General features: G+C 55.3%; 2 protein-coding genes and 2 long non-coding RNA genes across 5 annotated transcripts in view; 3 read left to right on the top strand and 1 right to left on the bottom strand.

The window, feature by feature from the left end:
- Positions 1–9,568, top strand: part of COG7 (component of oligomeric golgi complex 7) — an 83,127-nt gene extending 73,559 nt beyond the window's left edge. Inside the window, exons 16-17 of the mRNA XM_059415122.1 lie at positions 6,490–6,633; positions 9,149–9,568. Coding sequence (XP_059271105.1) covers positions 6,490–6,633; positions 9,149–9,315 — 311 coding nt within the window. The 3' untranslated portion in view covers positions 9,316–9,568. The remainder of the gene's footprint in view (positions 1–6,489; positions 6,634–9,148) is intronic.
- A 2,921-nt stretch (positions 9,569–12,489) lies between these two features.
- The window catches only part of SCNN1B (sodium channel epithelial 1 subunit beta), a 58,363-nt gene continuing 47,221 nt past the window's right edge, over positions 12,490–23,631 (bottom strand). For both annotated transcript variants that reach the window (XM_059415120.1, XM_059415121.1), the window contains exons 5-13: positions 22,901–23,004; positions 20,319–20,482; positions 19,965–20,072; positions 17,714–17,831; positions 16,631–16,706; positions 16,336–16,393; positions 15,626–15,687; positions 14,457–14,532; positions 12,490–14,191 (exon numbers count right to left, since the gene is read on the bottom strand). In XM_059415120.1, the coding sequence (XP_059271103.1) occupies positions 13,811–14,191; positions 14,457–14,532; positions 15,626–15,687; positions 16,336–16,393; positions 16,631–16,706; positions 17,714–17,831; positions 19,965–20,072; positions 20,319–20,482; positions 22,901–23,004 (1,147 nt within the window). In that variant the 3' untranslated portion in view covers positions 12,490–13,810. The remainder of the gene's footprint in view (positions 14,192–14,456; positions 14,533–15,625; positions 15,688–16,335; positions 16,394–16,630; positions 16,707–17,713; positions 17,832–19,964; positions 20,073–20,318; positions 20,483–22,900; positions 23,005–23,631) is intronic.
- Positions 19,087–20,310, top strand: LOC132026820 (uncharacterized). Its single transcript, XR_009407008.1, has 3 exons — positions 19,087–19,375; positions 19,452–19,563; positions 20,212–20,310. It is a non-coding gene; the product is annotated as an uncharacterized LOC132026820 (long non-coding RNA).
- Positions 23,011–23,631, top strand: part of LOC132026819 (uncharacterized) — a 2,233-nt gene continuing 1,612 nt past the window's right edge. Inside the window, exon 1 of the long non-coding RNA XR_009407007.1 lies at positions 23,011–23,128. This is a non-coding gene — a long non-coding RNA (uncharacterized LOC132026819). The remainder of the gene's footprint in view (positions 23,129–23,631) is intronic.

Here is a 23,631-nt window from a genome sequence, read left to right as displayed (position 1 = left end):
TGCTAAAAGGCATACCATATAAATGCAAATAAAAAGAAATCAAGAAGGTGATGTTGAATCAGAGCAAAAGATAACAGATGGGACCAAAGTGAGTCATTACATTGATAAAAGGCAGATCCCACAGTGAGCCTGTGACAGTCAGGTACACTGACATGTCAGGTGGCACAGCAGTGAGCGCTGTGAATGAGAAGCTACCCAAAATAGGAGAAACTTTTTTTTCTTTTTTGGTTAGATCAGCCAAACATATTTTATTACATTTGATAAGCGTTTGAAATCCAAGCTGTAATTAAAGCTGATTTGCTGCTTTTGTTTTTGAATGTAAAATAAAAATCAATTTTATATTTTGGAATACATTACATTTTATTGATTATGTTGTCCATATGACAAAAATTTTTATTATTAGCAAGTTATATTAACTATAAAAATTTGAAATGAATTAAATTGAAATACAGAAAGTTAAAACTAAAGATGGAAATTACACAAAAGGAAAGTGACTTATTGATACATTTTATGCCAACTTGGTTATTCCTATCCCATTAAACTATTTGGTGTCATAATCCTAAAATTTTATGATTTTGAGAGACAAAACCACGTGAGTATTGAGAATGTCGTGCACCTCTCTTTCAGGCTTTGAAAGGAAAATTAATGAGGCTAAAAGAGGAATTACTCAGTATAATCAATACACTTGATCACATCAGTACATTGGGCTTTTTAATCCCACAGAGAATAGGCTTTGTCAAATTTCTGTAAATCATTTGTGAAGATGTTACAAATAAAATCTCTGTGAGTTTCATAGGGTCATACACATTAAGGGAACTCATCATTTTTGGAAAGAAAGGATAATTGTATACAAATTTCACAGTTAGCTACAGTACGAGTGAATCGCAACTCAGGGGTAGGGAAGGGAAGACTCTTTGAAAGGAGAGCTAGAAGCTAAAGGAAGTTGAAAGTTGAATGTGAGAGACTAAAGCAAAACAGCGACACGGCTGGTAGTGGCAGTTCATATCCTTGTTGTATAAAAGTGCCCACGGATCAGTAAGAAAAAGATGACACCCCACGGAAAAATAAGTAAGTAACATGAAGGCATTCAAATAACCTCAAAACAGGAAGAAATGTGTAACTTTAGTAATCCTCAAATGGCTGTGAGGAAAGTAATGTAGGCCTTTATTTTTTTTAAAGTAGGCTCCACGCCATGTGGAGCCCAGTGCAGGGATTGAATTTACAACCCTGAGATCAAGACTCGAACTGAGATCACGAGTCGGACACTTAACCGACTGAAACACCCAGGCTCCCTGAATGTATGCCATTTTGTAACCTATCAGACTGACTATGTAGAAAATATATACAGATTTATATATATACACATATGTATGTTTGCACTGAATGTTGGCAAGCACGGAGGAGAGCCGTTTAAATTATGCAGTTTGGATTTTTGGAGTTTGATACACGTGCATGCACATGCCTACACACAGACCCAAACACGCCGGGTGTGAGACCAGTTACACTGGAGTCCCAGGTTCTGCTCGTCTGGCTTCCAGAACAGCTTCTTGTTTCTTCTTCTTTTTTTTTTAAAGATTTTATTTATTTATTTGACAGATAGAGATCACAAGTAGGCAGAGAGAGAGGAGGAAGCAGGCTCCCTGCCAAGCAGAGATCCTAGGGCTCGATCCTAGGACTCTGGGATCATGACCTGAGCCAAAGGCAGCGGCTTCAACGCACTGAGCCACCCAGGCGCCCCTGGCTTCTTGTTTCTTATGTTCCTCTCATATTTTTTTCAAGAATATTTAAGTCAAATCCCACGCATCCTATTATTCCATGCACAGATACACCATCATGTATCCAAGATCGGACACCCAACCAACTGAGCCACCCAGGTGCCCCACCAACATGTATCTCTTATTGATGCCGATTATGTTCAAGTTCAAATTCTTGGGCAAGAAAATAGTGGTGCTGTGTCTATGTCTGTTACAGCACACCTGGGTGAGCGGAAGGCCTTATTGTCCCACTGCAAGGAAATAACATACACATTTAGTTAAACTGCAATTGTTTTCAGTCATTCATTCACTTACCAAACTGTTACTAATTGCTGGGCATTTGTTTGGGGCATTGTCAGGAGGGAAGAAACTCCAGCCATAAAGTAAACTTGTAGCAGGGATGGAAAACAGCAACAGGTCTTTCCAGGTATTTCCTTTTTTTTTTTTTTAAGCCTTTCCCTCTCAACATCATATTGTGCAAAATTTCAGAGAGAAAACTGGGAAGAATTACCCAGGGGATTTCTAGCATGTTAACATTTGCACATTTTAAGAACTAGATGGTAAGCCGCCAGTAGGAGCTTTGAGGCTTAGAATAAATGGCTTTTCATAATCAGTGTAGTTAGAAGGTAGTTTTAAAAATCCTTACAAGTCTTTTTCCCGCAAGGAGATGGAATGTTGGGAACTTTGAAGTGATGTGTCCAGAGGTCACACACAGCATGTGCTAAAGCAGGGGTATTTGCAGGGAAACTGCAGTCCCTGTGCCCACCACGTCCGCGCTCTCGGTGGGGGTGCTGAGGATGGGCTGCCGTGGGGTGGGGTCCCCCAGAGGTGGCTCGCACCTGCCGGATGCAGGGCAAAGGTGCTGCCTAGGTGTGGTGCTGGGCCCCCTGGAGGCTTCCTTCTGTGTGGCTGGGGTTACGGGCTGAGGGGACAGCTGGTAGGCCCTGACACAGAGTGGCCCTATGGGGAGGCCCAGGAAGGTCGGGACTACACATTCCCACAATCAGACACAGAAGCCGAGCCTGGTGCTTCATCTAGCTGGCTTTTTAACACCCTCCTCCTTTTTTGTTTTTGTTTTTTTAATTTTTTTTTTTTCAGGGTTCCAAGATTCATTGTTTATGCACCACACCCAGCGCTCCATGCAGTACGTGCCCTCCTTAATACCCACCACCAGGCCCTCCTAACCCCCTTCCCACCTCCCCTCCAAAACCCTCAAATTGTTTCTCAGAGTCCACAGCTTCTCATGGTTCTTCTCCCCATCTGATTGCCCCCAGCCCACTCGGCTGTCCTTCACTCAATGTCCTCCATGTTATTCCTTATGTTTCACGAGTAAGTGAAACCATATGATAACTGACTTTCTCTTCTTCACTTAGTTCACTCAGCATAATCTCTCCCAGTCCCATCCATGTTGATACAAAAGTTGGGTGTTCATCCTTTCTGATGGAGGCTTAATACTCCATTGTATGTATGGACCGTATCTTCTTTATCCATTCGTCTGTTGAAGGGCATCTTGGCTCTTCCCACAGTTTGGCGACGGTGGCCGTTGCTGCTGTGAACACTGGGGTACGGATGGCCCTTGTTTTCACTACCTCTGTATGGGGTAAATACCCAGCAGTGCAATTGCAGGGTCATAGGGTAGCTCTGTTTTTAGTTTCTTAAGGAATCTCCACACTGTTTTCCAGAGTGTCTGTACCAGCTTGCATTCCCACCAACAGTGTATGAGGGTTCCTCTTTCTCCACATCCTCTCCAACACGTGTTGTTTACTGTCTTGTTAATTTTGGCTTTTCTAACCGGCGTAAGGTGGTTTGGATTTGAATCTCCCTGATGGCTAGTGACGATGAACATTTTTTCATGTGTCTGTTAGCCATTTGTATGTCTTCTTTGGAAGACATGTCTGTTCATGTTCTTCTGCACATTTTTTAACGTGATTATCTGTTTTTTGGATGTTGAGTTTGAGGAGTTCTTTATGGATTTTGGAGATCAGCCCTTTGTCTGTAGTGTCATTTGGGACTATCTTCTCCCATTCTGTGGGTTGCCTCTTTGTTTTATTGGCTGTTTCTTTGCTGTGGCAGAAGCTTTTGATCTTGATGAAGTCCCAAAAGTTCATTTTCGCTTTTGTTTCCTTTGCCTTTGGAGACATCTCTTTTATTTTTTTATTTATTTGACAGAGAGAGAGAGATCACAAGTAGGCAGAGAGACAGGCAGAGAGAGAGGAAGGGAACCAAGTTCCCTGCCAAGCAGAGAGCCCTGCGCAGGGCTCAATCCCAGGACCCTGGGATCACGACCTGAGCCGAAGGCAGAGGCTTTAACCCAGTGAGCCACTCAGGCGCCCCTGGAGACATGCCTTGAGAGAAGTTGCTGTGGCCGATGTCGAAGAGGTTACTGCCTATGTTCTCCTCTAGGATTTTGACGGATTCCTGCCTCCCTTTGAGGTCTTTTATCCATTTTGAGTTTATCTTTGTGTACGGTGTAAGAGAATGGTCTAGTTTCATTCTTCTATGCATAGCTGTCCAATTTTCCCAGCACCATTTATTGAAGAGACTGTCTTTTTTCCACTGGATATTTTTTCTTGCTTTGTCGAAGATTATTTGACCACAGAGTTGTGGGTCCATAGCTGGGCTCTCTTCTCTGTCCCACTGGTCTATGTGTCTGTTTTTGTGCCAGTACCACGCTGTCTTGGTGATCGCAGCTTTGTAGTAAAGCTTGAAATCAGGCAGCCTGACGCCCCAGTTTTTTCTTTTTCAACATTTCCTTAGCAATCCGAACAGCCCCTCGTTTTGAGATTTCTTTTCTCACCTGCATTTTGTGTATCTTGCTCCCATATCTTGCTTCTTGTCCTTGCCCTCTAATTATTCCTGCCTGCTTGAAAACCCACAGATCCCCTAGAACCTACGGGATGAGATCTTGCTCCTCCCTGGCCCGCATTGGAGACCCTTCTCAATCCCACAGTGCACAGCCCCATCTCCCGCCCCGACGTGCTCACACCCCAGCCACTCAGAGGATTTTTTTTTTCCTGAGTAAAAGTCTCCTGCCCCGAGAGTCCCACTAGCATCCGAGGAGTGATTGCCCGGGGCGCCTCTCTCTGCAGCTCTGTGTGCACACGCATGTCAGCAGCAGGACCATTTCCCACGTGCCCTGTTTGTCCCGCGCGCTTCTGTAAACCCGTGTGTGTGCGCTATCTGCCCGACTGCCCTTTCTCCTCCCGTGTGTCTGGGAAACTGTCCCTCGTGCTCAGGAAGCCCGGGGATGAGCTCTCACTTCCGGGCTCCTGTTGGTCTTTGGCGACGCCCTGGCTACAGCCCCGACATGGCTGCGTGATGGGGCCTTGTCTGTCCCCCGGCCAGAGTTTGCCTTCGGGGCCGGGGGCAGTGTGGACCTGGCAGGGCCTTAGACGGGACTCGTCCAGTTAGCAAGCAAGCAAGTACCTGCCACTCTCTCGGTCCCGCATGGGCGCCCCGTTCCCCACCCCACAGAGCCACCCCAGGCCTGGTAGGCTTATCCTTTCCTGGGCCAGGGTCTCAGGGAGGGAGGGTTATGCCCCAGACCAGCCACCCTGCCTGGCTGCGTTGCCGGCCACACGACCACCGGGCCAGCGGTCCATTTCCAGGGTGGAGGCCCTAGACCTCGTGTTCTTAGCCTTGTGCTCAGTTATGTTCATCCTATTTTTAGTTTTTAACTTTCTGGTTTGTGTTTGTTGTACAGATGCTACATGTAAAACAAGGTCACAATTTTAGAAAGAAAAACCATGACATCCCATCGGTGAACACCGTGGGGTTTCCATTTTCCCATGTGCGGATGGTATTTGACTTGTAGCTTTGTGTTCTGTATTACTACTGTTGTTATTGGTGGTGATATAGCAGCATTTTGCTTATCTTCTTCTACATGTATTTGTTTTCTCTACTTGTCCGCCTGCTTTTTTTTGTTGTTTACTATCAGGCCTCAGGGTGCAAGGGCTGTCGGGCTAGGACGGCGGCTCCCTCTCCCCATCTCCCTGCCCCAGCCTGACTGGCTCTCGCGACCTTGCTGTTGACCTACAGTCATTGTCTGTTTGCCCTGAGATGGGGTTCCTACGATTCTAAGGGCACCCTCATCGACCCAGGCCTGTTCCCCCAACCCTGCCCGCTCCTGCTCTGTATACAGACTCCTCCCCCTTCCCCACAGGTGATGTGACACGGAGAGTCACCACGTGTGCGGCACTGGGAGTGTGTCACACACTCCATGCTTGAGGCCCAGACCAAGGCGTCACGTGACTCTCACCACAGTCCCGCAGAGTTGGGCTCTCAGAGGCTGGGGAGCACGCAGCTCATCCATGGTGGGGGCCCTGGTCCGGGTCTCCTCCTGCCGCGGTGCCTGTGCGTCAGTCGTTGCCATGGGTCTGTCTCCTGTGGGCCGTGCTGGCTCGCCCACCTTCTCAGCTCATATGGGCTGCGTGTCCTCTCCCGGGGTCCCCCTCCTGCCCCCCCTCCCGGCCTGCGTGGCTGCACAGAGCCCCTCGCCTTCAGGCACGCGGAGATCTCTCTCCCTCACCTGACTGCGCCCTCTCCGGAATCATCTTCGTACTCCGTCCTTACCACCAATTGTTCTCTGTCCCCGTGTTGCCCACGGAGACTGCAGCTCCCTGGTGTGTGCGGGTATTTGGCCCCCGCCATGGGCCTGGCCGCCTGGAGGCAAGACCTGCCGCCGATGGGGTCCTCCCGACCACGGTCGTTTCTGATGCCCTTCCTCCCTTCCCAGGGGACGAACCGCCCGAGCTGGACAACATGGCCGACAACTGGCTGGGCTCCATCGCCAGAGCCACGATGCAGACCTACTGCGACGTGATCCTGCAGATCCCCGAGCTGACCCCGCACTCCACCAAGCAGCTGGCCACTGACATCGGTGGGTGCCCCCGGGGCAGGCGGCCGGAGGGGTGGCTGTGGCCCATCGCATCGGTCGGTGCCCCCACCCTCCAGCTCTGGGCTTGGCTGCGGAGCTTGTTAGAAATGCAGACTCTCTGGGCCTCGTCCCCAGAGATTCTGACCTGGAAGTCTGGGTTGAAGGCTGGACATCTGTATTTTGAAAAACGTCCTGGGGGATGCTGGTAGGCTGCCCTTGAGGGGGGCTTCCATGAGGTGGGTTGAAGTGAGTGACACAGACTTGCCTTTGCTGCCTGGCCTGCTGCTGCTTCTGTATAATTCCCCGAACCAGTGCTGATTAGGCTGCCACTGTGTCCCAGGCATGCCAGGCACTGAGCCAAACCCTTGTACCCACATTGAAGGCCACCTTCAGGGCCCCCCTGTGAGGTCGGTGCACAATGGAGGTCCCCCCCGCCCCCAGTGCTGGTGAGGACACGGAGGCATAGGACAGCTGAATAACAAGGCCACATACGATGCCTGTGTGCCTCCCTGGTCAGAGGGCCACATGCCCACCTGCTCCTGCTGGCGCCCGCCCCCCCGCAGGCGGGGCCCTGAGGTTGTGGATGCTGTGGGCAGGAGGCAGGGGAGTCTCCCCAGGGTCTTGGTATCCTTCCGTGGACCCGTCTCCTCTTTACCTGAAGCAGCTCTTGGGGTGGTGGGGAGAGGGTCGTAGGAGCCTTAGAGATCAGCTCCCTGGGGACCCAGACAGAGCTGTGACCTGGACATCCATGGGGCCAAACCAGGCTATTTTGCTACAGAAGAACTAGAAGTGAGGTGCTTTCCTCCGGGTCCTGAGACGGGCCACTAGGGACGGAGCCAGGCCTGGAGTCCAGTGTCCTGACTTCACAGTCAGCCCTGCGCAGTCGCAGAGAGCAGCCAGCTCTTCACTGTGGCTCTGGGCTGTGTTTAGGGAGGAAGGATGAGGCAATCCTGGCGCCCGGAGGCGGCGCCTGTTGGTACAGGCAGGCGCACTGAGGACGGAACCAGTCGGGACGAGCGAGATGCTGGCATTGCCGGCAGGTTCCGGGGTCCCTGTTCTTTCTCCCTCTGTGTTCAGCTCCCTCTGAACCTCTGGTCCCGCTCGGCACTGACCAAGCAGCCATTCCATTCCGTGTGAGCCACAGAGCCTGGAGCCTTAGCCACTCCCTGGGCTTACTGAGCTTCCGCAGCGGGGAGCGTGGCCAGGACGGGCTCCCGGATGAGCGGAGCTCAGTTTTACAGATAAACTCATGCGGGTGACAGGTGCTGGGACACCGCTCAGCCTGAGTTGGACGTGAGCCAGCCAGCCCGCCAGGGCAGAGCAGGCACCTCCGGTGGGCTGTGGCTGGAGCCGGCCATGGACAGAAGGGCAGCAGGGGCTTTGGTGGGGGGGTGCTGTTCGCTGCCCTTGAGGACGGGATGAAGGCGGAGCCAGAGGACACCACAGAGCACTCCCCTCAGGTCTGGCTCAGATGTGCCCTGCGGGGAGGAAGTCAGGGCAGCACTCATTTGTTACCTGTGACACATCGGGTGCTCCTGTGGCCTTTGGCCCATTTCATCCTCTTGACAGTGCAGCATCGATGGATGGATGCAGGGCCTCAGAGAGAGGGGTTCACCGAGCTCACCCCAACCTTGGAAACCAGTTCTCACCTGCCGCACTCTGCCAGTGTCGCACAAGCTTGCCTGGTGGTTAGAGTCGTGGGGCTTCTCTTAGAAGGATCCTGGGCCCTCTCTCGGAGTTTCTCACCGATGTGGTCTGGGGCGGGCTCGGGAATCGGTCTCTAGCTCGGGCCCCAAGGGGCGAAACGGGAAGTGTGGGAACGTGCAGCGCACCAGGCCCCCAACCCGGACACCGTCCTTGTCTACACGGGGAGCTTGTGCTGGGAAGTCTTAGTCGCTGTGCGTATAAACCCGTGTGTCCCCGGACTCCTTGGGGTCTCCATGTGGTCAGTGGGGTCCCCTGGGGAGTGTGGTCAATAGCTCAGGAGTCCCAGTGTAGCACTGTAGGGGGTGGGCTCGTCCGGCTGCAGAGCTGAGTGTGCAGTGCGTGGTGGGGGAGGGCCAGTCCTATATGCAATTAGAACTCCCAGATTTGGGCCAAACTGACAGGGTTTCTTTTTCGTTCTTCTTCTTCTTCTTTTTTTTTTTTTTTAAGATTTTGTTTATTAATTTATTTATTTGAGAGAGAAAGTGCAGGGGAGCAGGGAAGAGGGGCAGAGGGAGAGGGAGAGAGAGAATCTCAGGCACACTGTGTGTCGAGTGTGGAGCCTGACGCGGGGCTCGATCCCAGGACCTGAGCTGAAATCCGGCATCGGATGCTCAACTAGTTGGGTCCCCCAGGTGCTCCTAAGCTGACAGTAGGTTTAATCCTCTTGGAAAACCGCTCAGAGTAAAAAGGCCTGGTTGCTCGGGGCAGAGTGGACACCTGGCATTTTGGGGGGTTCAGGGTGGATGTCTGTCTCCGTCCCACTTGGTGCTCAGTCTGTTGAGCTGTGTGTGTCTGCTCCCCATCCGTACAGACTACCTGATCAACGTGATGGATGCCCTTGGCCTGCAGCCGTCCCGTACCCTTCAGAATATCGTGACCCTCCTGAAGATCAAACCGGAGGATTACAGGCAGGTCAGCAAAGGCCTGCCCCGTCGCCTGGCCGCCACAGTGGCTACCATGCGCAGCGTGGACTACTGACAGCCCCCCAGTCCCCCAGCCTGGTTGAGAAGAGGCCCGGGGCTGGGGTTCCGGGGTCACAACAGCTCTCCAGAATGGATTTGTTCAAAACTTCTGCCTGGGATTGGGCACAGTTCATTTCAAAAAGACTTGTTTCGTTTGTATAATCAAAAGGGGGGGGATGTAAATTAGAGGCGTATTATTTATTAGAGCAGGATTTTCAGATGATTTTCTGAATGATCCGATCTGAAGATTGATAAATACCGTGAAATGAAAGAAGGCTGTTTTCTTTCCTTTGCTCAGTGAATATTTGGGTGCCTTCCATGTGCTGTGCTCCAGGCCCTGGGACACAGGCCAGAAAGGAGGGGGGAGAATCACCAGAGAAACCAGCGAGGAAGAGGCATCAGGGTGGAGGGCAGCCCCCAGACCCACAGATCAGAGCCATGCCTGGCAGCGAGGGACCGACGCAGACCAGGCCCTGGGTCACATCCAAGGTCAGCGGCATGGAAGTAGGAAATCAGGTTAGAGGGGAGCTGGGGGTCAGATCATGGACCAGCCTGCCGGCCATGATGAGGATTCGAGCTTTTACTTTGTCTCATTCGAAAACTCAGCGGGTGTTGGGGACTCTAAGGTATTTTTGCCAGTAGCTTCTCTGTTAAGACGAACAGAAAAAGGTAATTTGAGTGACTCAAGAAAATAGCATCTGAGCTTTCTCAAGAGCAGGAAGTCCTGTGGCGCCAGCTTTGGGCAGTAACTCAGTGGCTGGAGGAGTCAGGACCAGGACCAGCACTTCCTGTGATTTTGACCTTTTCTCCACGTGCCGGCTCCTTCCCCCGGGCAGGGTGACTCTTGCAGCCGCAGACATCACACCGCGGTCCAGGGGGAGGGACGATGGCAGAAGGGACACCGTCGCTTCACCCTGGAGGCAAAGGCCTCCCGAGGGGCCCCCATGGCTGTCTCCTCGTTTGCTCTGGTGGGTTCTTGGCCACCAGGCATCCTCCCAGCAGCAAGCAAGGCTGGGAGCGCGGGCAGCAGGACACGTCTAGCTGGGGTTCTCTTGGGCAGGATGGTTGCGGGGCATTCAGTGGCATCCCTGGCCTCTGTCCACCAGACGCCGGTGGCGCTGTCCAGCTGGGACAGCCAGAAAGGTCTCCGGACCGTGCCCAAGGGCCAGACTCCCCTCCAGCATGGAAATCCTGACGTGGACCAGGCAGGACTTTTTGCCTAGGCTGGGCGCCCTGATGCCATGTGCAGGCCCGGTTTCTGTTAAAACAAGAGAAGGGGGCACCACTGTGTCTGTGGGGTCCTTTGTTGGAATTCATGTGCCAGGCGTTCCTGCTGCAGCAAAGGCTTCTTTCTCTCTGGGATGCCTCAGCGGCCCCGGGGATTATTCCCATCTTACACACAAAGGCATTAAGGTGTGGGCGGGTTAGGGGCTTGCCTGGTGCCCGCGGCGCCTGTGCTCCTCACCATGGGACGGACGCAAGGCGAGCACAGGACACCTATCCTGGCCAGGACAGTCAGCTTGTGCTGGCCCTCCGAAGTGGCACCACTGTGCGCACAGCCTCTCGGAAACTGGCCCTCACAGGCTGCCCGGGCCAGTGCCATGCTGTTCCTATCATCTAGGGTTTCCCCACGTTCTGTCCACATACACTGGCCCTGAAAGAACCCGCACCAAGAAAAATACTGTGTTTTCTCATGTGGTGGATCATGGGCTGTCCCTGGCAGGGATCGAGCCTGGGTCCTGCCTTGAAGAAGTGAGAGCTGGAAACCTGGAAGGCAGAATGTACTATGCAAAGTGGAAACCTCTTTGGGGTGACCTTTGTGCCAGTGTCCAGGAGACCTGTTTGATTCTTGGCTTCACCACCTCCCGACTGTGTGATCTTAGGGAAGTAGCTTCCCCTCTCTGAGCCTCATTTCCTCTTGTGAAAGATGGGAGCCACAGTAGTACCTAATCAGGGTTATTTGAAGAACTGGTGAGGTCCGGCAGGGGTAAGGCATGTAACAAGTGCCCCTTCCCACTCCTGCTTCACAGTGTCTCTGAACAGAACCTCTCACAGCTCAGGATGAATGTGTGTCCCGGGCTGATTCAGTGACCTCCATTCTTGGGGCTTTTGCTGGAACACTGTGAAGAAGAAGGTTTCTTCCCACCATGTGTAGTTGCTGAGCTGAGGGAACGGAGCCTGAACTGTGCGGGGAGGAGCAGCACGTGGAGGGAACCTGTTTGCGAGGGACATCAACATGGAGTCACCTGAGTCAGCCCGGAGCTGGGGAAAGCACCAGATCTAGGTGAACCCCAGGAACAGCCGTACTTGAAATCACTGGACTTTTATTACAAGAACTAATGGACTTCCTCTTTTAGCTTAAGTCAGCTCGAATTAGTGTGACCCAAGAGCTGGCAAAAGGAGCTCAATAATAACCACTGCTCTGCCTGCCCCACAGCTTCAGATGAGACGGAAAATAGGAAAGCTCTGGACTCCTAGAAGGGTATTCTTGTGACTGCTGGCAGCGAGGGGATGAGGCTGGAGTTTCACCTTCGTCACCTAGTGGGGAAGTGTCTGGGGCACCTGACTTCACCTGAGTCTCAATGTGCTTACCCTTAAGATGAGATGATAATGCTTCTCAGTCATTCTGAGAATTAATTGAAAAAAGACGTACAAAGTACTTGGCCTAGTGCTTGGCATGTGGTGTTTGATACAGTGTAGCCATTGTTTGATAACCACAACAAATAATCATTGTGTGGTGACAACTATCCCTAGTAATAAAAGTAGTAGTCGTGGGAGTTAGTGTGGCAGCCACCGAGAACTGGACCCCAGCCTGCAGACTCGCCTGGCCCCGAGCTGGGAAACCCTGTTCCCCCAGGCCCTCCCCACACAATGCTTCCCAGCGCTGTCTTTGGCTGGAGTGGCACCAAGTCTGGGGCACCGCCTTCCTCCACAGGTGCCACTGTGGGTACTTCATGGGAGGTTGGCTTGTTTGCCTTCCCAGCCAAGGACCCAGGTGTTCCCCAGCAGCAGGGCGGGGCCCTCAGAGGTCCAGGCTCTACAGCCAGCGCTGCTTTGTGACCGGGGCTGGCAGGTGGTCCGCTCTCCGCACCTGACCAGCCCCATGCTTCTTTGGTAACAGCTCTCTGGTCTCTCTTTGGAGAGCCATCAGGGTTCCCATGCTTAACAATTAAAAATACAGGACACGCAGTTAAATTTGAGTTTCAGAAAAACAACAAATGATTTTATTAGTATAATATGTCCCAAATATCTTTTTAAAATTTTTAAAATATGTTTATTCATTTAGAGAGCGAGCGTACACACAGGGGCAGAGGAGGAAGCAGAGAGAATCTGAAGCAGACTCCACACTGAGGCAGAGCCCCATAAAGGACTCGATCTCACAACCCTGAGATCATGACCTGAGCCGAAATCAAAAGTCAGCCGCTTAACCTGCTGGGTCACCTAGGTGCCCCTGTCCCAAATACTACTTGCATATACTCACACTAAAAAAGTCAATTCATAGTCTATCTGAAATTCCTATTTAACTTGGGGGCCTGTATTTTATCCGGCAGTCTTTGGCCTGGTGTCCCCACCACCTGATTCTGCTGGGGGCCACCTGGCCTCAGGTGTGGGCAGGGTCTGGCCCATCCAAGCAGCCGGTCACACTGATTGGCTCAGAGGCAAGCATGTGACCCAATCAGTGACCAATGAGAGTCAGCCTAGGAACTTGCAGAGACAACTGGGAGAGGTCCTTACCCGGTGAGTTTGGACTCGCTGGGGGGACTTTCAGTGTGAGGGGAGCCTGCCCAGGAAAGCTGAGACCAAGAGACACCGTTTGAGGTTCTTGAGATTCTCTCACTTAAGCCAGCTTGAGTCTCATTCTCTTTCTCTCTGTCCTTGCCACCCAGAGAAGAGTGGCGGATGGCACTAAGTCACAAGTAGACTGTGGGGACAACGCCGAAACCACCTGCTTGAGAGCCTTACCGCGGCCAGGCCCTTGCTTTCCAGCCACGATGGATGCTGCTTTTATTTTCTAGAACAAAACACGGGCCACCCGGCAGCACGTCCCCCCACCCCCCACCCTGCCCCCGGGCCCGATACTCTTCCTGCTCCCCACAGATGCTCACCTCACTAAACCCACTCGCAGAGGTCAGCCAAGACGGTGGGGACAGACAGCACAGCCTGCCGGGCTGTTTGTCTCGGGAGCAGACAGTGCACTGGGAAGAAACTAGCCTGCTGCAGGGGACAGTGTCCCAGGGTCTCTCGAGCCAGGCTGGGGACGTCCCAGCCAAGGATCAGGTCAGGTTGGGGGTGTGGGCAGGAACCAAATGAGCACATATTTCCCACATCTGTACCCGCAACGTGACCCTACAGAGCCCTCAGCCTGGGACTGGCCAGGAGCTGCTGGTCTCTCTCTAGAGAGACACAGACTCTGGCCTTGGATACCCACTGTCCTTTGGAGAGAGCACCCCAAAGTGAAGCTTGGGGCCACGATCTTGGCTTCTCGGGTGTGAGTTCTGGTTTCCCCGGGTCTAGATGGCCTCGCCCTCACTGTCGGACTCGATGATGTCCAGCGGCTGCAGACGGAGGGAGTCATAGTTGGGAGGTGGGGTGCCCGGGATGGGCACGGTCTGCTCATCAGGGTAGGTGCCGGGGTCGGGGCCAGGCCTGGCCACATCAGGCTGGAAGCCAAAGTTGGTGTGAGCCTCCACCAGCTCGGCCACGGTGGGCGGCGGGCCAGCATAGCGAGCCTGGGCGCGTCTCTGCCGCAGGTTCTTGGTGAAGGCCACCAGCTTGATGACGGTGATCCACACAAAGTCGATGAGGATCTCTCCGAATTCGATGAGGCACAGCACCGAGCCCCCCATCCAGAAGCCAAACTGGCCACCCAGGTTTGAGAGCAGCCAAACAATCTGTGGGGAGCAGGGGGTGGACGGCCTGGTGAGGGTGGGGGTCGGGCCACAGGTTCCTGCCTTGAACCCCACCTCACGGCTTCCTGGGAGGTAGGCCATTGGCCAGGAAGGGGGAACAGGGTGACTGACTCGACCCACGGAAACCATTTGGGACTCCAGGACTCTCCCAATTCCCCTGTAGGGCTCAGGACCCTCCCCCAACCTCAGGGTGCAGGGTGGAGGGGCAGCGGGGCAGGGCTGAAGTGTCAGGAGCCCCCAGACTCACATTATTGGCTGCCGACTCCTCAATGGTGCGATAGTTGAATTCTTGGAAGTAGATGTTGAGCTTGACCACTCCCTTCCTGTAGGAGCAGCAGGAAGGACTGGTGTCCCCTCCCCAGGACAGACATACACACCCCCATACACACACACACACACACACACACACACACACATACACACACGCACGCACGCACACACAGGAAAGACAGCCAAGGGGCTGCCCCAGTCCTCTACCTTGAGCTGCTCACATGTCCACTCCCAGGATGGGTGAGGTCCAAGCAAGGGCCCAAAGTGTGGCCCTCCCTGGTCACTCGGGGCCTTGGGGCCACAAAGGGCATCTCTGCGCAGCATCCCCTCTGGGGGCCCCAAGGACCGGCTCTGAGCTCCCCTCTCCCATCCCCGGGGGCGGGGGTGCAGCACATACACAGTCGGCCCCGCATGGAGTCCTAAGCCTTGTTCCTTCATCAAGGGACCTGGGGCCCAGGCCGCTGGCTGCGTGGGCTTCCCCTTGGCACCCAGTAGTCCCCAGGAAAGCTCCGCTCTCCCACACCTCCAGTCTTCTCCCTGAACACCTCTGCCTCTCCTTATTTGTCTGAACAGTTCCTGCCCCTCCTCGGAGAGTTAGCTCAAGTCCCCCTCCCTCTCCGGCCGGCCACGTAGCTTCTTCCCTGCTGTGCTCCCAAAGGAAAGGTCTGACACAGGCTCCCACCCCCATCAGCCCTGTGGGCCTATTTCTGTTCTCGGCACTGGCGCTTCTTCCCAAGAGTATGGACCTGTGTCTTCTGTGCTCAGTTCATGTTCGTGTTGGATGGAGGAAAAGATGGAGGAATGGGTGGACGAGTAGGTGATGGAGGGATGAGCGGCTGGCTGGAGGAGCAGAGAGATGGACGGGTGGGAAGATGGATGAGTAATGGAGGGTTGAATGGATGGGGGGTGGGGGGGTGGTGAACAGGTGACATTTGGAGGACAGGCTCTCCTTGGCGAAGTGGCAAACCCTGAATTCCATGCGCTGGCTTCTCTCCCATTCCCAGGGCCGCCGCCTCCAGGCCGCCTCCTGGACCTGACCAGTGTGAGGTGTCTGAGTCGCGGCCCTGTATCCAAGCCCCTCCCTTGAGGCTCTGGTTCCGCCCATTCTCTGCATTTCCCCCAGCCCCACCCAGACTCTAGGCTCACCTGCTCAAGGTGATGTTGGTGCTCTGGTCCCGCTCCTGAGACAGGACGTGGAAAATCCAATCCTGGAATCCAAGAAGGCAGCTGAAAAAATATGCACCTGCAGCACCGCCTCCCAGTCACGGGCCCTGCCCCCAGTCAGGGACAGACCACAGCCCCGAAGCTTCCCGAAGCCCCCTGGGACGGTGCTGGCACAGAGAGGAGAAAAGTTCTAGTGCACACTGGCTGCTGCTGCGGGGAGGAGGCACTCTGGGCTCCAGACACCTCCCCCAGAAGCCCAGCCATGGCGCTGGCTCTAACCCAGCTCCGGCCGTCGCGTGTGCTGTGCCTCTGCCTGCGCCACGTCCTCCTCAGCCCGCCGAGGCCAGCTCAGCTCACGCTGCAGCTTTCACTCAAATGTCGCCTTTGCTGGGAGGTCTTCCCTGACCACTCTGTCTAAAGTGCTTTCCCCTGGTTACTCTCCGCTCACCCTGTCTACTTCCTACCATCATCAACTTGGAGAGGATCTAATTTCTGTGTATTGTCCATCTCTGCCACTAAAATGTAAGCTCCCTAAGCGCCAAGGGCTTAGCCTCTCTCCTTCACTGCTGTGTCCCCAGCACAGCGCCTTGGGAGACACAGGTGGAGGGACAAACAGCCTGCAGACCTGTGCCCAGACCTGTCCCCCAGCCCAAAGGTGGGCGGCCAGGAGCCCGGCCACTCCACCGCCTCACCTCAGAGGCCTCGGAAGGCCAGTCGGCCATGGAGATGGTCATCTTATACTGGGTGTCACTGCAAGGGAGAAGGCAGTCCTGTGGCTGTCGCTGCCCCTGCCAGCGCTGCCCCCCACCCCGGCTCCCCAGTCCCCATGCCCCCCACCCTTGCCCCCCAGTTTCCATGCCCCCCACTCCGGGTCCCCAGTCGCCATGCCCCACAGCCCTGCCCCCTGAGTCTCCGTGCTCCTCACCGTGGCTCCCCAGTCCCCGCACCCCCGGCCCCTGCCCCCCATTCTCCGTGCCCCCCACTCACTTGCAGGACTCCTTGCACATGTTGATGCAGGTCTCCCTCTGGGCCACACTCATGCGCAGGCGTGAGTAACAATAGGCTGAAAAGGACGAGGCGGGGGGCCGGCGGGGAGAGTTAGAGGCAGGGCGAGTTAGAGGCAGGGCTTTCTACATGTTCTCCTCTCCCTCTTTGGGCCTCCGGCTGTCCCCTGCCTTCCTGGCCATGGCCACCCGAGGCCAGTGGTTCAGTGGGAGGGGGTGTGTTCTCCGTCCAAGCTCTCCTGCCATGGAGGGTCATCCCCTCCCATCCCGCACCCCCTGCCCCCCCCCATGTCCAGCCCTTTTGCCCCAGCCTGGCTTTGGGGAGCCTCGACCCAAACATCCCAGACTCAGCTCAGCAGGCTGACAGCAGTTTTCCCTCTGTCATCCCCACTTGGGGCTGGTGGGCAGGGTGATGGGGTCATGCGTGAAGTGATGGGTGATGGGGAGGGAGAGTCTCCCCTCTCGGCTGCATATTTCCTTGGTTTTAAGAGGTGGTGGGGCTCTCTCTGCTCCCCAAAACATCCATCATATTTGGACTCCGGGGCTTCTCCTTCTGTGGCTTCAAACTCTTGGAGGCCACCTCGGTCTCCCCACCCAGCAGCGCACAGAGAGACCCTGTGAGCTCACACCCACGGACACACATGCTGAGGCTCGTACGTGTGGCACTGTGGTTGCACGCACGCGCGCACACACATGGGCACGCAAACCAGCATGCACAGCTGCAGACACTGGAAGCAGTCACACCCATGCGTGAACACACGTGCAGACTCGGTCCTGAGTGCTCCCGTGCATACATACAAATGCCCTCTCCCGTGCATGCGTGCGCACACACACACACGTGCCCTCACCAGCCACTGCACGCCAAGCTCATGCATGTGCAGACGTTTACACGGCACACAAACACAGGAGGGAGGGGAGCCTGGGCTGGGGCACTGCAGACCGTGGAGGGGCAGGACTGGCCACCACCACCCCCGCCTGGCCCTGCTGAGGACATGGAGCTCTGCCCCCCGCTCTGCGGTCAGAGCCCCAGCTGGCCGGGCAGCAGTGCCCAGGACTGTGCGCTCACCCCAGTCTGGGAACTCCCGGTTGTTGCAGTATCTCTCCCCGCGGGGCAGTGGGTACAGGTAGTGGGCACAGCTGCAGTTCTGGATCATGTGCTCTTGGAAGCAGGAGCGAATACAGGCCTGCGGTAGGAGGGCAGGGGAGCACGGCGGTGACTGCGACGCCTCGCCCCCAGCCCCAGAGGGTAGGGGAGCCGGGGAGCCAGGGAAGAGGTCCCTCTGGCCCAGGAGCTGTACCTCCTGACCCCTTGCAGCCTGGGCGTCGCTGTGCTGCTCGGTCCCTGGTCCCCACGGAGGGACTCGGGCCAGACCCAGCTCTCTGAGGATGGCCCCGCCACCTTGCAGAGCTGGAGCCCCACACAGGACATAGGGCGGGGTGGCTTGGTCCAAATGCCACAGCCAACTCTTGGTAGTTCTTAATAACCAGGCTGCCAGCCTTGATGGAGCAGAGTGTCCCCTCGTGGGGCCGGGGGAGGAAGAGTGGATTTGGTGCCCTGGGATTGCGTGGGATGACTCCACTCGTGCTGGGGTCTCAGGTCACCCTGACCTGCTTCCAGCGCACTCGGAGGCCAATCGCAGTCACTCATGGGAGGAGCAGTGGTGACGGCTGCCCTTGTGGGCTAAGGTCAGGGGGGCCTGGCACTGCATGGGGAATGGGAGCGGCTGGTACTCCTGTGTCTCCTCTTGTCCAGCTTCGCGAGTCCGGGCCGTGGAGGAACCCTTGCTCCAACTCCTGCTGTCCCCTGCTCTGGGCTCTGCCCCGCCCGGCACAGAGCCGGCCCCTTCCGCCCCAGCTTCTCCTACTCCCCAAGCTGCTCCATCCCAACCTAGCATGCCCCCTCCTGTTCTCTCTGACAGGGCCACGGCCCCCCTATGGGCACAGCCGGGAGGGGAAGAGCCGGAGTGAGGGGCCAGCGGGGTCGGACGAGGAGCTCTGATCGGGGGCCAGGGCCTCACAGTCTTCCAGACCTCACCGTGTCCCCTGGAAAGGAGGAATCCTCTTCAGGCCCCACAGCAGAGGCTGGGGGTGGGGGGCGGGGGCAGTGGGAGGATGCAAGCAGAGTACCCGACCAGGGCCTTGGTCTTTGCCAAGGTCTCTGACCAGAGGGACGGCTGCATGGGACAAAGCAAGAGTGGAGGTTTTTCTGGAACGGGGTCTCTAAGGCTGGGCCTGACGGATGTCTCCGTGGCCCCCCCTCCGTGCTCCCCGCCTCCCTATGCTGCCTGTCTATGCCTTTATTAGCTCAGAAGGTTCCCCCAAGTTCCCCATTGTAGGCAGAAGCGCCTCCAGATAGAAGGCGGCCAAACTAGCCGGGGCAGGGTGTGGGGCGCACAGGTCAGCCGGACAGGGTGGGCGGGAGGGCGGGGTGGTGCGTGATTTTCAGAACTGATTTTCACACCATGCGCAGAGCTCGCAGGCACAGAGGCAGGCCCTGGAGTTCCCCTCATCAAGCCTCAGTTTCTTGATCTGCAGAGGCCGCCCAGGCTGGGGGAGAAGGGTCAGCCAGGGTCACGTTCGTCACCTGCGTGGAAGCTTTAGATGGTCCTCTCTGCCGGGGCTGGGTCTTGGGACAGGCCCCCCAGGCTGCCCCTGAAGGTCAGGGCGAGACGGAAGCCCCAGCTACAGCAAGGGAGATCGAGGCTGGATACAAAGAGGGACTTTTCAGGTAAGGTGATGAGACCTTTGTATTGGGGCCTGGACACCCCGATTTCCTCATTCCTGTAATATCCTCTACATCTTAGCATCGCTGTGAGGAGTGAATGAAACACTGAATGTAAAAGGCCCCAGCAGTGCCTGCCCAGCGCACGATGTGCCGGATCCTCTCAGGATATTAGGAATTGTAGCAAGTAACTGGTATGTATAATAAATGCTGTTACTGTCCCATGGGGTGTAGACGGGAAGAAAGGATCATGTAATACACGTGAACCCTCAGCACAGCCTGTCTCCCACACAAGCGTTCTTCTTGGGAGACCCCGGAGTGAGATCCCTGTGTTCTGGGCATCCCCAGGGGCACAGCTGCCTGGTGGGGACGAGCAGTGGCTGGCCCTGGGCCCTGGTGAGCACCCAGGGACAGGCCTGGCTTAGTCCCAAAGGCCACAAACCCCACCAAACTACCCTGTGGTCACCCACAAAAATCCAGTACAGCCAGTCCTGCCCAGGCCCAGCCGCCCCGGACCCTGAGCCCTGAGGCCTTGGGCCTGCTTGATGCGGACTGCCAGGGTTCCCAGGTCCCCAGGCCCACACTGTCTTCCCACCTGTATAGAGTAGGTCGTGTTGTAGTCGCTGTAGAGGTTTCGCACGGGAACGTCGGAGCCATTCATGGTGCACTGGCTGTAGGGCTCCCCCATGCGCTCCAGCTTGTCCTGTGTCCAGAGAGGTTGCTCCTGGAGGCCCCGCCCCTCCCCAGGAAGCCCCCTTGGTACCTCCCTCCCAGCAAGCACGGGGGTCGGGGGGGTGCCACAGGCCCGGTCGGTACCAGGCCGTGCCCACCCTCCCCCCCAGCATGGTGGTCCTGGTGGGGGTTCTGGCCAGCAGACACGGCAGGAACGGACCACAAGGAGGCGTCCCCCCTCAGCCCCGCTCAGGCTGCCCTCGGGCCGCGGCCATACCACCAGCACCCCGATGGATGTCTCTGTCCCTGACATGGCGTAGATGCCCTCGTCTTTGATGAAGGGGTAGGACCTCTGCTCGTGGAGCAGCAGCCGGGCACCGGCCGTGGACGTGAGGAAGGGCACATAGTCCTCTTGGCCTATATCCAGGATCAGCTTCAGGCCTGTGGGAAGGTGAGGCTAAGGGCTGCCTGAATTCGCTCCCCAAAACCCACCTGTCCAGGCCTTCTCCCCACCCTCCCAAGGAGACCTCTACGGCCCACCTAGGAAGCTGGTTCTGCCTTGCGAAAATTGAGACTTCTTGCCTTCTCCAAGGCCCCCTTCCTAGCTCAAGCCACCCTGGCTCCCCCCAGCTCCACAATCTCTTTTCCATGTGGCAGGGGAGCAGGACTGCCCTGCCCCACCTCGAATCACATCATTCTTCTCATTTAATCCCTGTTGGCTTCCAAGCTCCTTCCTGCTGCTGGGCCTTTGCTAACGCTGTTCCCTCAAGCATGCTGTTCCCTTACTCTGGAATTATGTCCCCGCCTTCACCCTTCCCCTAGAACCTCCTGCTTTTCCTTTGGATCTCAGCCCAAGTGTCGCCTCCTCCAGACGCCTTCCCTGACTACCAAGACTAGGTCTCCTATCTCTGGAAATTTCCTCCCAAGCACGTCCCTCACTTATATGACTCTTATTGTCTATCTTCCTTCCCTACTGGATAGCTCCCATTTTTTTAAATTAATTTATTTTTTAAAACATTTTTTTTAAGATTTTATTTATTTATTTGACAGACAGTGATCACAAGTAGGCAGAGAGACAGGCAGAGAGAGGAGGGAAGCTGGCTCCCCGCTGAGCAGAGAGCCCGATGTGGGGCTTGATCCCAGGACCCTGGGATCATGACCTGAGCTGAAGGCAGAGGCTTTAACCCACTGAGCCACCCAGGCGCCCCGGATGGCTCCCTTCTTGAGGGCAGAGACTAGACCCCATATCTTATGTACCAGAGGGCTCTGCTGAGTGGCTAGGACAACAGGTTAGCATTCACCGAGCACTTGCTATGTGCCGAGTGCTGGGCCAAATGCTATTCTGTACACGATCCTACTGGTGCTCCCAGGAGCAAAGGCTTTACAATCCCCATTTTACAGGTGAGCAAACTGAAGCACAGAGAAGGAAAAGGACTTGTTCAGGGTCACCCAGGGGAGAAGGGGCAGTGTTGGGGTTCTAACACAGGCGGCTGAGCTCCTTGGTCCGAATCATCTGTCCCTGTGAAGCGAGTTGACCAGCACCTCTGTGACACACAGTGATTTCGGGGGCACAGGGGCTGGGTGAGGGGCGGTCAGCATCCCCTCTGGGCCCCCCTTGACCAACAGCCCTGATGCTTAGAATGACAGCCTGACTCCCAGAGGCTGGCCGAAGCCCTCCTGAGGCCACCATGACTCTTTCCCCAGAAACAGGCCCACACAGTGGCCTCTGTCATCAACCACTTCTGGCTTCACCCCCTTTCTGTCTTGCTCAAGAACCATGTCACAGTGAGACTCAGTAAGCGTACGGGCTCTGCCATGGGCCAGCTGTGTGCTTGGGCAAGTTCTTTAAGCCTTCAAAGACTATTCAGCATATACCGAGCACATAGGACTTGCCAGCCTCTGTGCTAAGCGGGCGATAGTATTACATCGCAATGACTCTGTGAGCTCTACTTGTTAGGCTCTCCTGGGCTGCATATACTGTCTTTGAATGGGGCAACCAGGGCTTCCGGAAGTTCAGTCTTGAGCTCAGGCTCATGGTGTGTGTGTGGGGTGGGGGGCGTCCGTGGTGGGGCTGGGGTTTCACCTGGGCCCAGGAGCTTGGGCTCTGATCCCTGAGCTGTACTGCTTCTCAATCCTTGCCTTGCTCAGCAGAAAAATGGGAGCACTGATCCCTAGCCCAGACATTTACAGGAGTTCTGGGAGGGTGATAGAGGGCGATTTTGTTCTACCATTCATGGGCCCTGCTCCTGGGCTCCCAAGGGAAACTACAGTGTAACAGTCACCAAGGTCAAAATGACTCCATTGAAACCTCGGAGGCTCTATTTCCGCCCCGGGCAGCCCACATTGTACATCTCCTCTGTTAAATAACCAAAAGGAGCATTCCAAACATAAGGGGGAAAAAAAACCAAACAAACCCTGATTCCCATAAAATTAAAGGCATATAGACTTGCACATACTAAAACCACAAGATAATGTCTCTAACTTTCTGGAACAGCCTTGCTCATGATAATTTGTAACCCTTTATGTAGGAACCATATATAATCCCGCTCCAAACACTCCCTTCCCCGAGCACTCTCTTCCTGGTGAAGACTGTGTATCCCCAGCAGCTCTCCTAACTTGGGCTTGAATAAAACGCTTCCTTTCTTTCTAAAAATTTGAAAGGATTTGTTCATTTTGCAGGGACAGTGGAACAGCTCGGCGCACACAGAAGAGACCCAGCCGTGGCCATCCCTCCGTGGGCCACCTGCTGTCTCACCCTGGCCCTGCCCCTTAACAGCTCCCGGTCACTAGGTCTTTTAGCCCCACGTGGTGGGGATTTCAAGCCCCCTGGCTCTGGCCCCAGGGTGAACCAAGACTTACCGAACTCAGCTCCGGGGTTGGCCGAAGGGAGCGCCTTCTCTGTCATGCCCCAGTTGAAGATGTAACAGTTGCCATAATCTGGGTGGAAGATGGACGTGAAGTTCCTAAAAGAAACACCATCAGCTGGAGAGCAGGGCCCACCCCAGCTGGTGCCTCCCTGACACCGTCTGCTGTCCAGGACGCAGGGTGGAGGACAGAGGGCGCAGGGGAGCCACGGAACCCAGCCAGGTGCGCTGCCCAAGCTGGGGACTCACACCGAGAGGGAAGAGGCGGACACGGTTGGGGGAGAGGGGATGAATCAGGAGAGGGCGCCCCGGAGGCTGCGGAAAGGCACAGCTTTATAAGGAGGCACGTGGGGACCCCACGCAGGGTCCTCTCTCATGTCCTGGAAATGTTTCCTAAGGAAGTAAGTCAACTACCACAAGAAACGTTTCCAATAAAGATGCTCATGGCAGTAGTAGTGGTATCCTGCAGTTTCAAAGAATTCAGTTTGAAAAAGACTTTCTTGGATACAGAACATTTCAAACACAAAAAAGTTGAGACAGTGGGCGCCTGGGTGGCTCAGTGGGTTAAGCCGCTGCCTTCGGCTCAGGTCACGATCTCAGGGTCCTGGGATCGAGTCCCGCATCGGGCTCTCTGCTCAGCAGGGAGCCTGCTTCCCTCTCTCTCTGCCTGCCTCTCCATCTACTTGTGATTTCTCTCTGTCAAATAAATACATAAAATCTTTAAAA

The sequence above is a fragment of the Mustela nigripes genome, chromosome 11 (genome assembly GCF_022355385.1).
Source record: "Mustela nigripes isolate SB6536 chromosome 11, MUSNIG.SB6536, whole genome shotgun sequence".
In the NCBI taxonomy this organism is placed as follows: domain Eukaryota; kingdom Metazoa; phylum Chordata; class Mammalia; order Carnivora; family Mustelidae; genus Mustela; species Mustela nigripes.
Note: the sequence above shows the minus strand (reverse complement) of the source record. Positions and strands in the feature narration are given on the sequence as shown.